The 14196-nt window shown below is 42.0% G+C and overlaps 2 protein-coding genes and 1 non-coding gene across 3 annotated transcripts; 2 read left to right on the forward strand and 1 right to left on the reverse strand.

Annotated features, from left to right (window-relative positions):
• Position 1: 1 nt before the first annotated feature.
• prdm9 (PR domain containing 9) lies at positions 2–4824 on the reverse strand. Its single transcript, XM_078278475.1, has 7 exons — positions 4721–4824; positions 4249–4353; positions 4064–4159; positions 3370–3647; positions 3189–3256; positions 2590–2780; positions 2–2427 (listed from the first exon to the last, which is right to left on the reverse strand). Exons 2-7 carry the CDS (start codon positions 4340–4342, stop codon positions 320–322), a joined length of 2835 nt encoding a protein of 944 aa, XP_078134601.1. The 5' UTR covers positions 4343–4353; positions 4721–4824; the 3' UTR covers positions 2–319.
• A 256-nt stretch (positions 4825–5080) lies between these two features.
• trnag-ccc (transfer RNA glycine (anticodon CCC)) lies at positions 5081–5151 on the forward strand. Its single transcript has one exon. It is a non-coding gene; the product is annotated as a tRNA-Gly (tRNA).
• Positions 5152–5882: 731 nt separating this feature from the next.
• fbxw10 (F-box and WD repeat domain containing 10) lies at positions 5883–13439 on the forward strand. Its single transcript, XM_078279301.1, has 12 exons — positions 5883–6398; positions 7049–7201; positions 8127–8257; positions 8452–8559; positions 8665–8771; positions 8858–9061; positions 9167–9288; positions 9569–9723; positions 9877–10019; positions 11637–11795; positions 11902–12191; positions 12275–13439. Exons 1-12 carry the CDS (start codon positions 5885–5887, stop codon positions 13021–13023), a joined length of 2835 nt encoding a protein of 944 aa, XP_078135427.1. The 5' UTR covers positions 5883–5884; the 3' UTR covers positions 13024–13439.
• Positions 13440–14196: the final 757 nt, after the last annotated feature.

Consider the following 14196-nt stretch of genomic DNA (forward strand, 5'->3'; position numbering starts at 1 on the left):
GTCAAGTTGATGGTTTTTATTTCGAAGCAAATTGACATTGAGAGACAATAAGCATTTGTTTATGTAAGTTATGTCTTTTTGTTAATTGCAGCGAATGACGTTTTACATTTTTTTTTTTTACGTAACGTAAAAATCCACTTTTTGGGTAAGAAATGCTTTAGCTTTAAACAAACTTAAGAATAAGTTAAAATAATGTTATGTACAGGACATTCGAAATTCTCTGCAACTCTTGAAGAGCACAATCATTAAAAATACTCAACTATTTAGTGCAATTCAGTTTAAACTGGCAACAACTTAAGCTCCTCTATGGCAAATGTGACTATGAGTGCATCTTCTGATGGTGTCTCCTGAGATGATAGTTTCGGGAAAAGCTCTTCCCGCATTGGGTGCATTCGAACATTCGCTGTCCCAGGTGAAGCATTTGGTGAGCTTTGAGACTCTGGGGGCGGCTGAAGCTTTTACAACATTCGGGGCAGCTGTAGGGCCTCACCCCCGTGTGCTTCCTCTCATGTCGCTTCAGGTCTCCCGACTGCCGGAAGCTCTCCCCGCAGTGGGTGCACAGGTACGGTTTCTCCCCGGTGTGAGTCCGGAGATGGACGTTGAGCTGGCCGGTGTAAGAGAAGCATTTGCTGCAGTGAGGGCAGCTGTACGGCTTCTCGCCTGTGTGAATGCGCTGGTGTTGCTTGAGTCCGTAGTGGTTTGTGAAGCCCTTCCCACAGTCGGTGCACAAGTACAGCACCTTCATCTGCTGGAAGCACGTGTGGGATTTGAACGCTTTGGCGTTTGCACAGCTCTTCCCGCAGTGGGGGCATACGTATTCTTTCCCCCCCTCCTCTTCCTCTTCCTCCAGCTGATCCACTAGGCTGTCTGACTCGTGATGGGACAGATACTCCTCCGGGTGGTGCCTCTTGATGTGTTTAATAAGGTAGCTCTTCATAGTGAAGGAGAACTGACAAAAGGAGCATGGGAACAGCTCAGACGTGCAGTGATACTTCATACAAGTGTTGCCCTTCTGATGCTGTTTCAGGTTACCGGTTGTGGCGAAGACTTTATCGCAGCGGTCACAGCTGTAAGATTTTGCATTTACATGCACCATCTTCTCGTGTCTTTTCAGGAAGCCAGACTTATTGAAAGTCGCCCCACATTGACCACACTTGTGCAGTCTCAAAGTGCACTTATGTGCTTTGAGATCATCTGGGTTTCCGTATGTTCGTTTACAGCGATTACAGCTGAACCATTTGTATAACTCTCCATTTCTGACAGCAGGTGCTTCTGGTTCAGTGGAGGTCCCGTTAGTCTGCGCAGGGCCGGCTAACGGCTTCTTGCAGACGGCCGCCCTTCGTTTTGGAGCTATGAGCTTGGTTATGGCAGAAATTTTAGATCTAGCTCCAAGTCGCTGAGGCCTCTGACGCTTTTGGACAGATTCAACTATTTTAGCCACTGAGGGATGCGGGCTGAAGTCTGGATCGTGGCTCTGATCATCACCTGCAGGCACCGGATCATCTTCTTGAATGTCCACTGTGATCTCCTCGGAGTTATGCTCAGTTATGTGCTGCTGAAGGGAGTCCACTGAAGAAAAAGTCAGTGAACACTCAGGACAGCTAAAGTGCATGCTGGTAGAGTCCTCTGGAGCCTCATTTGGTTTTTCTCCCCGTTTGCTTTTTGATTTTTGGTGATGCTTCAGGTGCCTGGTGAGGTCGTTGTACTGGCCGAAGCACTTCTGACACGCGGTGCAGACGTACGGACGTAACCTTTCATGGACAGTCACCTTATGCTTTTTCAGCGAGGCTTCATTTGTGTAGCTCTTACCGCAGTCTGAACAATTGGAGTGGGATGTTTCTGCCTCTCCTGCAGTGGTATTCTCAGTTTCAGTTACATCCATTGCTTCTTGTACATTCTCACTTTCACTTATGTCCTTTGTTTCCTCAGTTACAGCTGAATCTGCAGTGTTAATAAGTTCGGCCCTCGGAGTCAAGCTCTCTTTCTTCTCTGTCAGAATCTTTTCCTGATTAGGAACAATGTTTATCACAGCCGGCTTTTTGTGAACCAATTGGTGTCTGATTAAGCCAGATGCCTGGCTAAAACTCCGCCGGCACTGTGGGCAGCAGTAGGGACGTTTGTTTGAGTGGACGCAAAGCTTGTGCCTCCTAAGGTGAGGTATTTGCTTGAAAATCTTCCCGCAATCACCACATGTTTTGGACTCGACAGGATCGACAGACAATACTACCAGGGATGCCGAAGTGTGACCTGATTCAGCGTTTGATGCAAGATTTTCAGGTTCAACTGGCTCAGCAGCTGGTGTTGTGCAGTCTGCTTCAGGCTGCATGTGGACATTTTCTGTATGTCGCTGGAGGAAAGACTCTGTAGTGAAGGACAGCTGACAGTGGGAGCACAGGAAGATCTGAGATGTCGCAGCTGTGCTACTCTCTACAATTTAGGAAAGAAGGGGGAAAAAAAATCATGTCAACATAAATTGACCAGATTTAAAAAATAATATGCATTGTAAAAATTTAAAGAAATAGTCAATAAAGAATGACTACAAAATATCTAATTTTCTGTGACTAGTGAAACTTAGATAGCAAAAGGTACCTGTTGCATTCAACTTCATAACCCACACCTGGGTCCAAGCTTCACTAAAATGGGTGAGAAACTTGCTGCTGGGCCACACCATGAGCTCGTCTCCAGGGTGTATGGTGCGACAGCAATGAAAAAGGATGCTGCCTTTGTACTGGACCGCCAGCAAATTTGTCTCTTCTTTATTACGAGCATAATTGACATACCTGTGTAAGAAGAGAGACAGAATATAAACACGGACAGATTTTTAGATGCACCATCACATATAAAAAGGAGAGCACCTGAGGTCAACTAAGAAACACAAACAAAGCATGTCTAAAACATTGAAATTCATACACATGCATAACCCACTCAAACCTCAGACTGAACTGTTGGCGGTTGAGTTGCACTGTGGGTAATGTACTGTAGGTACCAGGTTTTGACAAAGAAAAAGAATGCATGGAATAAACAAAAGACAATCTGCTGCATTGAGTGTAATACTTCCCCCCCCTAAGCTGTCCATCGCAACTATGGGAATGTTAGAGAAGTGCAGTGCTAATTTGGTCGAGTATTCTTTTAAATGAATTCTGGGACTAATAGAGAAACAGTCAAAATAGCAGAATTGAATGCATTACCTCATCCAGTTTGAGTGTGATTCTCTGGCAGCATCAATGTACTCATATTTATCTTTTTCTTTGTAAATCTGCAGAAAATGTAAAGAGTATTTTCAAGACAAAACACACTCACACACACATATATAGCAATAACCACAATATGAAGTATTTAGAGCGTTGTACAAATCAAATCCAAGCTCACCTCCCAGGAGAAGTCACTTGCAATTGCATTTTCCATCGTTGTCTCTTCTCCCTCATATGGTCCAAAGTGCATTCCCGGAGACAATACTGGTCCATGATTTATGACCCCGATGCCTGCACTGGGAATACTAGATCTGCCTACCATGAGGCCATAGGGAAGAGTGAGGAGGGCCCTTTGGGGAAGACCCTTGCTCGTTGGAAAGTCAAGAATAAAAGATGGGCCGTTAATGTTAGCGGGATCACTTTGGACCTGGAAGAGAGGCAGACACTCCTCACAACCTGGAAAACAGAAGAACACAGTAACTGGACTTTTCATTTCATGTTTTATACTTATCAGTATAAAACAACCTATTTAACACATATTTCTAACATGCACATTTCGAAGTCTGTCTACAATAAAACCTTTAACTACGGCACCTGCTTGGACTCTACAGGCTTTTGTAAGTTTCAGATGTGTAGCTCAATGGGATGTGTGTATAGTCAGTTTTAACATTGAATCTACTGTTACAGTGCCATGTCTCATATAATAATGTATTTTCATTAAAGGAAACTTCTCATAAGAAGAGGAAAATTATGGGGAATGAGGATGTGGAGGAATAAAACAACATTAATGCTGTAATCTGGCATATTTATGTCTTTAGTTTGCATCTTTAGAGAGCATGTGGAAACTGTGTATTAAGCCCAAAGATGCTTACAAAAGCCACCACCGGCCTCTGGGTTATCTCCATGTCCCACAGTGTCCAGTAACTTCTGAATTGGCGTTTCTACTGGCTCTAAAACAGGAACTATCACTAGAACAACAAAGGCATTATTTAGGAATGTGAAAACAAGTCATATCATCAGTTTAAATGCTAAATTATCTAATTTATCATAACTTTACCTGCAGGTGTGTTGTTTTCAGGGGGAAGGCACTCTGTTATAACAACCTCCTCGGTTGTCTCAACCCACTCCACACCGGTGCTCCTGCCCGACATGAGTGCAGACTCTGTGTGGAGTTGATGGAAACTATGAATCTTAAATGCTCACAGAAATACATAGTAAACGCTAACGGCTACAGCAAGAGATAGAAAGCTTATGTTAGCACGCTAGCCTAGCTTGGTAAACATCGGCCAGCAACCGACTTTAGTATGCATACAGACGGGGAAGTAGTCCTGATAATATTCAGTTCAAAGAGGGCTGTCATGTTAGCTTGTTATGGCTAACAAGACAGCGTTATATCATATAGTTAGTATGTTAGCTGCTATGTGGCTATCACAGAAGCATCAGAAAGACAAAGACTAGCATTATAATACAGAGCAATGCATTCCCAGTTAATACTTTCTACATTAATCTATATAAACCTTTATACCTACTCGAATCACAACGCCTATATCCGTTATATACGTTATCGTTCAAAACCGGTTTTAGCTGTTGGGTTAGCTATCTAGCCGAAATCGAAGACGCTTCCCGGAAGCAAAATAAATCCCACGCACTTTCAGCATAAAAGTCCACTTTAACGTAGTTTTGTATTTTTCCAAATAAAAGTGCCAACGTCAGTCAAACACCTATTTGCGGTTTACCTGCTATCGCACGTGTTACAGTATCTTACAGTATTATCCTAACAAGCAACAATGAAGCATTTGACACCATACATAACTTTATAATGAAATCAATGACTTGAATTAATTTATCAATCGAGTATGTAAAGACTGTAGTCACCTCTTCGCCTATCTGCGCCGCTGGTGTAGTGGTATCATGCAAGATTCCCATTCTTGCGACCCGGGTTCGATTCCCGGGCGGCGCACGTTTTTTTCTTTCCACCAACAATAAAAAAAAAGCATCTGTAATAAGAAAGGGATCACCTACACGTCACATCTTCAAATATACCATGGATACGTTCAAGTATTTTTTGTGGTACCGTGGTATTATATACTGCAGCAAATAGCCTACACTATATATTACCATACCAGACTATGCCATATAACAATTGATATTCAATGTTATGTTGCTGTACTATAATAGGCTATATATTACTATATTACGTTGCACCTTAAACTGCATCTCATATCCCATCCAAAAATGTTATATCCCATACTGTACCATATTATAATATAGGCCTACATAGAAATACAACATTTAGCTGGTTACTAGCTGAAATATTAAAGTGATGTAGAATCAATAATCATAATCCAATAATATAACAAACATTATACTGAAATTGTTAATTTTGTATAAGTTCTTATACTTTAATTATATCTTGATGCTAATATTTGGTACGTTTACTTGAGTAACATTTTAAATGCAGGACTTTTACTTGACACTACTGCTGGAGATTGAAACATCCACTGACGTATATAAAGGGAAACATCTGTTAGCTCGATAGCTAGCTAGCCAGCTCAGCCTTGAGAGCATCCAACCTGTTGCCTGGCAACCTGCTGAATGATGTTTGTCGAGGTTTTTATACGAAAAAAACAACAACTGTTGCCTGGCAACGACGTAGCCAACAGAGAGCACCACAAACTATTTTCAGCGTCGAAATGAAGTCCGTTAAATTTGGTAGAAGTGTGTCGGCGTGCGAGCTGGACTGTAAAACGGCGGAGGGATGTCTCTACATGTGCGGGATATGTCCATCTTGCGCGTTTGCCCCCAAACCACCGGCTTCCTCGCGGTGTTTGTGGAAGGTGTCGGATGAATTCAAGAGGAGGTTCATGGTGGAGCTGCTTTTACGTTGCAAAAACATCCAAGTGCTCGAAAGCATCCAGAGTGTGCTGGGTGTAACTTCTTGGACTTTATTAACTTACGCCAGGGCAAGGAGTCCAACTTCACCTCAGGATTACCCGTGCCGCGGTACAGACCGACCGCAAGATGGGAAGCCACTGGGCATAGACATGAATGAGATCTGGGACTGGTTCAACAGCAGCCCTGACTGGATGAAGTCATGTTATCTCTGCCGTCTTTTCTCACTCTGTGACTCGGAACTGTTACGCATGGTGGCTAATTTAACCAGCGTGCTTCTGGTCAGACAAAAACGAGGTTTTCTGCATTTTAATGGTAAAAAGGCAACACGTTTTATTGGTTTATTTAGTTGCAAAAGACCCTTGCACTGCAATTCCCACTGGCTACCGCTAGATGTCGGCAAAGGACACATTGTTACAGCTGCTCAATTATTTTTTTCAGTCATTATAGACATGTACTCAACATAATGGTACAGAGTAACATGAATATCAATTTCAATAAAGAAAATTGAAATAATTGTAAGTCTTAATATTTTATATCAACATTTAAATCCAGTAAAATCTGGGTAACTTTTATTATTTTTACCAAAGTTTACAATTAATTCAATTCAATATTCATCATGTTCAAAATGCATGACATTTTACACTCAATTTTGATATTATGATTAGTTTTACACAATATATAAGCTTTCATTTGAATCCAAAAATATATATATTATATATATAAAATGGTAAAATAAACATAACATTCTGGTTCATCATTGCAAAAATTAAATACGTTTTTAACATCCAAGAACTTGAAAAAAATACAGATTGGTTGGCTATATACAGTGTGAAATTTTGATGTGTACTTCTGTAAGAGCTTTATTTAATAAAAGATCTTTGCTCTGTGACACATAAACTTTGCATTGCTAGTTTTGATTATCAATACTTCTTACCTTATGATAAACTTTTGCTCCTTTCTAGTGAGTAGCCGCAGTACCAGTCGTCGTAATCGGGTCAGCGATGAGGACCCCGCTCTTATGGTGGTGCCTGGATCCTCAAAGTCCGTGTCTGGAGTCAGCCGGTACCTAGACTTCATAGGCTGCCTACCAGTTGATCTGTCGAAGAGGATACTAGGTAAGTAAACAGTGAACACATAGGTAACACACTAATGAAATGAAATGCAGTCCTTGTGTTACTGTCAACAGAAAGATATGCAGTGTTCGCAGGCTGCCAGATTTGTAGTCTTGATATATTTGTTTTCTGGTACGTTATTTTTATGCAACATAAAATACTGTACATGTTGCAAATTAATTTGTGCACTTCTTTAGCACTTCATGATACTGATACACAGTCAAACAGTAGTGGAGTCGACTTTCACTGTCTCTATGTTCAATCTGAAGTGTGCATTGACTTGTCCTTAAACTGAGCCAGTAATGGTACAATGGGGATGCAACTTAATTATTCAAGAATGCTCTTGTTAAATCCACCCCATTCAAGTGGGTAGCCCTTCAATGTAAGAACAACAAAGCTCTGCCAAGCAACCAATGTTTGCCTGCTCCCACTGACCTCTTTCTGCAGGTGAAAAAGATGTATTACTAAAGTCTAAAATACTTTTTTGTCTGTAAACTCTTACAGTTAGTAATATTGTACGTAGGGCTGGGCAATATATCGGTTATATCGATATCGCGATATAAGACTAGATATCGTCTTAGATTTTGGATATATGGTAATATGGTAATATGGTAAGTGTTGTCTTTTCCTGGTTTTAAAGGCTGCATTACAGTAAAGTGATGTCATTTTCTGAACATACCAGACTGTTCGCGCTGTTCTATTATTTACCTTTACCCTCTATGTCATTAAATCATTTCTGGTGATTATTCATCAAAAATCTCATTGTGTAAATAACATTTTGTTAAAGCACCGATAGTCAACCATATTGTCGCAATATCGACATTGAGGTATTTGGTCAAGAATATCGTGATATTTGATTTTCTCTATATCGCCCAACCCTAATTGTACGTATGCAGACATTATACTGTACACGTGTGTCTTCTACCAGGTCTGTTAGATGAGCCCACTTTAAGATGCTGCCAGAAGGTTTGTCGATACTGGCGGCAACTAGCACAGGAAACAGTGGAGGAAATCAAGTTCAGAAGACTTTTTCAGGATCAAATTAAGGCAATGATGAAGGTGGAGCATTTGTATGTTTACGTAATTTAGTCATATCAATATTAAATCATACATAAAAGATTTGTATATTTAGAAGTGTACAACATTGTAGTTTATGTGATGAGGATTGAATCAATACAGTTTTTGATGTAACAAGTGTGGCGATATTCTTTCTAATTAATAAGAATGACCGTAATGTTTTTTTCCTGTTCTAGAGGTCCAAAGGTAATAATATAGTCAGTTCTACTTACGCCAACATTGTTGAAGTCCCCGTACCTGTCAACGATGATGAGACAGGGGATATTCATCCTAGTGTCCAAAAGGTCAACAAATCAACACCCTAGCTCAAACTGCGCATTTCATTTTTGTACCAAAAAAATATGCTTGTCAATATGTGAATTGTCTTTTCTTTGATTTGTATTTCACAGGTCAAGCCATTTGAAGGAGCTTATGCCAAAATCATAACCGAGACGGTGCAAATGGAAGAGCGCAATGTTTATTGTGGTGCACATTTTACCACGGTGCTGCTGGACAAGTTAGTGTGTTCGCTTACCTTTTTTTTATTCTGCACATGGGAATAAAAACATTACTGATGTAATTAGGTTGCGTTCGGTTCGACAGAGAGGACCCACAGCGGGTAATGGACTACAGAGGTGGATCGTTTATGGCGACGGGCTCCAAAGACCGCGTGGTGCGCCTGCTTTATGTGGAGTCGGAAACAAAAGTCGTGTCAGTGATGAAGGGCCATGTTGGCAGCATCCGGGCAGTGCTGCTATGCGAGGACAGAGACCTGCTGATAACAGCGAGCTGCGATGCAAGTATCAGGTGAGGAGGAGATGGGAGCTGGATACTGACAAGGATAAATTCCTCCTTGTGACTGACGTAGATTTGATAGGGTGGGTGTTTTTGGTTGTTTCATCACACCTGTAGGTGTTGGAGTTTGAAGAATGACAAGTGTTTGATGATGCTGTACGGTCACACTGGCACCGTCAACTGCCTGGATGTCCACGATGACAGACTTGTGTCAGGAGCCAAAGACTGTATAGTAAAAGGTATATATATATATATATTTCATCTTCAGAAATATGGATAATCTGGATGTTTTAATACTCATTCATAAACAAAAGTGTTATTGGCATACCACAGTACCCTAGTTTTGGACTTGCACATATATGATTGCATTATAGTTGCAACACATTTTGTTTAGTTATCGAGAGGAGTTACACAATAACCGTTTTTTGTGACCCTGCTGACAAGTTTTTATAATTACAAGAATAGTCTGTATGTTTTACAACATTATTGTTAACTAAACCTTTACTACCACACTGCCAGTGTGGAGTCTACACACAGGGAAGCATTTTGAGGATTTTCATTTCAAGCACCCCAGTTCTGTCCAGTGTGTGAGGATCAAGACAAGAACGGTCTACAGCAGCTGTGATCGGGGCCTTGTCAAAATATGGGACATGGAGAATGCATCGTTGCTCAGGGTGAGAATACGAGTCATTTGTGGAGAACAATTTACATACTTAACTGTTTTTTTTGTTTTGTTTTTACATACACTATGTAAAAAGTACGGCATGTAAAATTAATAATTTGTCTTTGTTTGTTTTTTTTTTGTATAATGCACTACTTTCCTGAAGGTGATTGATGCCCACAGGAGCTCAGTGAAGTGCCTGTTCGTTGACGAATGGCACTTTTTATCGGGGGACAGCAGCGGTCAGGTCATGGCCTGGAGCATCAACTGTGGCGCGAAAGAGCGCCTCATGACCTTTAGCCACCCAAAGTAAGCAAGAAACCTCTGGGGTTGATATGCCCAGAAAGTACACGCACACACTATCAGGAACACAGCACCTTATGTTAAATATGCTGAGGTATGATAATGTTAACCATAACCCATAAGGAAGTGAATGTGATCCTTAATTCAATTGCATTGTTGTGCAATTAGTAGTAGGCCCGGCGACTCTGGGCTGGTGAAGATAAACATTTACCAAGCGCATCTCTTCCGGAGTGTCAGCTGAGTGCAGAGTGTCGCCTCTATCGAGCTCAGCCCTCATGCAGCCGCAGACACACCTGCAGCTTCTACTCTGCTGCAGCTGCTGATTCATCTTCCTGATGTATATCTTTCTTCTGTTCCATTCTCACAACTGAATGTGACTTGTTTTTACCCTGCAACGGTTGCAACAGGAAATGTAGCAAAGTACGATACCTGTGATAAAAAGTACTTAAGTTAAAGTAAAATTACTTTAGAAAGTACACAAAAATAACGATTTTGTTAGAGTAACAAGAGTAAATGTAATTTGTTACTTCCACCTCCAATGTTTACAGCCTGGTAAAAGGTTTTTGTTTTTGGTCTCTCTTTTTTATTTTTCAAATAATAAATTCAGGCTTAAAGTTGTGCATTATTAAGGGGGTGTAGCTTTGAGTGACCGGTTGCTGCCGTTACAGTAAGCGAGAACTGTACTGTAGGCTTTATTCGGCACGCCTCATCTCCATTCACGCTCCACGTCTTTGTCCATATTTGGATGAAGCAGCCTACACATGATCCGCCGTAAAATCACTGAGCGCTGGCGGTTCCATGGTTGTCCTTTGGCGAGATGTTGCCGAGCGGTGCGCTCAAAATACAAATTATTTCAACTTTGACCTTTTGCCGCTGACCTTTTAATGCGCACCCAATTCCAGAAGCAATGATGTTGTATACCTGCGCTGCGCTTTGCCTCTCTGCTCTGCGCCCTACCTCAGGGTTTTACCGTGGATCATGTGTAGGCGGTTTTAGCCGGGAGTTAGGTGACGTCTAGTCTATATCGACGACGTTTCATTTCCGGGATTGTTCAGGTGCCGCTGGAAATTCCAGCCAGATGTCCGTCACCTTCCGCTTTCTTTGTGTTGTGTTGTTCTAAACTCCGGTGGATTTCTGAGGACTATGGTTAACTGCTCCTCAGATCTCTGCAGGGTAAATCTAGACAGCTAGCTAGACTATCTGTCCAATCTGAGTTCTCTCTCGCATGACTAAAACTCCTTTTGAACGTACACGTTCCACCAAAACTATTTTACAGCGGCACCGTCATTGAGTCTGGAGCTTAGCGATGCCCAAGACGATTGTGACTGGTTTAAAGAAATGCCAATAAACCAAAACACGTTTTTCTCCCATTCTGGAATGTTGTGTGGACCAGCCAGACCTTCCTCCGCAGCGCTGTGGAGGAAGGTCTGACAATGCGAGACTAGGTGACGTGAGACACTGCCAAGATGGAGACGGCCAAAGCTGCCGGGAGCCGCCCAACTTGAGCTTCAATTTGTACACCTTTGAGTGACATCACAAAGACTACATCCATATTTTATACAGTCTGTCTAATACATGTTCTAATAAGCCTAAATGTTGAATTAAAAGTCAACTTTTCTGCAGGGAGGTCAAATCTCTGACTCTCGTCTACCTCCGTGTCATTACCGGCTGTGTGGACGGAAAGATTCGCATATTTAATTTCCTCACCGGAGATTGTCTGAGACACATCACGGCAGAGGCTGAAACAGGACGAATACTGTCCCTGCACTTCCATGACAACCGGTGAGTCAGATGCACTCTCATGAAACCTTGTTTATTTTTTGTGGTGTGGTGTTTAGGTTTTCAAATGCATTTGTCTCTCGTATTATCTTCCCACGTTTTCCTTCAGTATATTAGTGAACACAACATCTGGTGTGAAGCGCTACCAGTTTGCCAAAGTGTTCTGGGATTACGCAGAGAGAGGCCAAGGTGATGTGGTGGCTCAGGATGGTTTGGTTTCTGAGAAATCTGCAGCTTCGCTCAGAAAGCTTCCCTTCACCTCTGTCAGGGACGATCACACGGCACAGGTGACTTTGCCCCGCCAAAAGATGCACGACTGTAACAACAGGAAACCAGAGAGAGCTGAGCTGCATTACCACACCTGCTTCCTGCCTAGCGCCACTAAATGTCAAGCACAAAGTAAGCATGCTCAAGTATGTGTCAAAAATAGTCGGAATGTGTTTTAAGATGAGTTGTTGTAAGGGAAACCTTTTCCTTCATAGCCAGAGAGCGTTTTGCGACTGCTAAACAGTCAGTGATGCTGAGTGAGAAGGCAACGAGTGAACGGATCAAGAGGAGGGGGCTTCATCATCCTCTGACACGCGACTACATCCTCCTCAGGGTCAATGCCATCCAGAAGGCGCAGTGCACGGATGAAGTCAGCATCAACATGGAGTGGAACGCCAGGCTGCGAGATTCCTGGGGCACTCACACGTCTCAGGATCCTCTGCACTGTGACCTGAAGCAGAGCCTGCAGAGTCAGATGTGGCACACACACAATGTTCATCCCAGGAGGGCCAAGACCTGTCTTCCAATTTTAAAGAGAGCTGTCAGTCAAAACATGGCAAACACAATCAAAGGCAGCAATGTCTCCACTGGCCCTGACATTCAGAGGAGACACCATCCCTGTTCATTTTCTAAAAAAGAACAGAATCAAAGTGCTGACACAAATAGGGCAATCAAGAGAGTGAGTGGATTTACTACAAGTGCCACAGAGGGGCCACAGGCTCCTGAGTGCATGCTCATGAGTTCGCTACCTAATCCGGAGCGCTCCATGAAAACTAGCAGCCGCTTGCCCAGGATCAGCCCTGTGTCTGTGAAAGGTCCTTTCAGAGAGCAGGGAGGATTCAGGCTGCTCACAGTGAACCAGCTGGAAGATTGTTGGGCCAAGAAGGATCTCATGCACAACTGTGAGCAAAAACTGTCCAACAGGAATGAGAAGCTGGAGAAAACACTGAAGAAAGTCACATAATTTGTTCTTTTTTATGATATAATTTGTGAGCAGAACTCTATCTCCACTGCACAGTGGCTGTTCTTGACATCTTTGTTTGTCCAAGGTACCGTATCTTTTAAATGTGAGGTTTCATTAAAACTCCACTAGGGGTCAGTATTGTATCATCTGACTATGGCTGGACCAGGACCCAGGGTTGTTATTATTATACAGTCGTTTGGCAGTATGCTTTAGATTTTATTCTACTTTTTTTTTAATTTTATTTAGAATCTGTTCATTTGTGGCTTGATTTTTTTTTTTTCATCAGTGGTTAGTTTGCATTTTTTACTTTTTTGTTGATGCATTTTTTGTTATACTTTTTTTTTTTAAAGTTGAATGTATCGTCCATTTATATATTCTGTTAATGTTAATAAAAGGAGGGAGAAGCACACAGTTAATTCAGTGTTTATGCAGCGTCTTTTACATATTTGAGGTAGTTAGGCATTTAAAGTTTGATTGCATCGAAAAAAAAGTAGTATTTTCACAGTATGTTTCCCACAGAAATCATTGTTTTTGGTGATTAACTCTACAAAAATTCCTTTTCAATCATGTTTTCTCAGATTCCAACAGTTAAGCTTCCTATACATGATAGGCGGCAAAACCGCTTTGCGCCAGCCGTTCCATTGATTTCTTATGGGGAGGGCGGTGGAGCCCAACTAGTCGCTGCTCTACCCCTGGCGTTGCGCACCGCTCGGATTTGCCGCTTTGCGCTGTGCTCAAAGTTCAAATTATTTCAACTTTGACCTAGTTGCCGCTGACCTTTTGAAAACGCAACCAATGAGATAACAGCATGTTGTTACCTAGCAACGGTAAATAGCTTCCTTGCCACCCTTGATGACGAATACCTGCGCTGTGCTTTGCCCTCTGCGCCCTACCTAGCGGTGTGCCGAGAGCAAATCGCGTATCATGTGTAGGTGGCTTTAGGCTATAATAATCAGTGCCTGCCACTTAATACCTGCTGTTTGTACCAAAGTGGGGTTTTTTTTCAATTTTTTTCATTGGGAAATTACTTTAGAAACTATTAATTTTCCTTCAGTTAATGAATCATCTTGAAAAACACTCCACCAATCAAGCAACAGCAAATCTTTGTTGATTTGTATTGCTGTGGTACTTCACTGAGTGAAGTCATCAGAGTGAGAGGAGTTTGTCCCACCC

Source organism: Sander vitreus, chromosome 21 (genome assembly GCF_031162955.1).
Source record: "Sander vitreus isolate 19-12246 chromosome 21, sanVit1, whole genome shotgun sequence".
NCBI lineage: Eukaryota > Metazoa > Chordata > Actinopteri > Perciformes > Percidae > Sander > Sander vitreus.

Coding starts and splice junctions, on each gene's coding strand:
- prdm9 (XM_078278475.1), bottom strand. CDS start 4,342: ATGTCGGGCAGGAGCACCGGTGTGGAGTGGGTTGAGACAACCGAGGAG. Junction 3,648..4,063: donor AGAGGCCGGTGGTGGCTTTT/GTAAGCATCTTT, acceptor TCTGTTTTCCAG/GTTGTGAGGAGTGTCTGCCT. Junction 2,781..3,188: donor TCACACTCAAACTGGATGAG/GTAATGCATTCA, acceptor CTTCTTACACAG/GTATGTCAATTATGCTCGTA.
- fbxw10 (XM_078279301.1), top strand. CDS start 5,885: ATGAAGTCCGTTAAATTTGGTAGAAGTGTGTCGGCGTGCGAGCTGGAC. Junction 9,289..9,568: donor CAAAGACTGTATAGTAAAAG/GTATATATATAT, acceptor CCACACTGCCAG/TGTGGAGTCTACACACAGGG. Junction 11,796..11,901: donor CTGCACTTCCATGACAACCG/GTGAGTCAGATG, acceptor GTTTTCCTTCAG/TATATTAGTGAACACAACAT.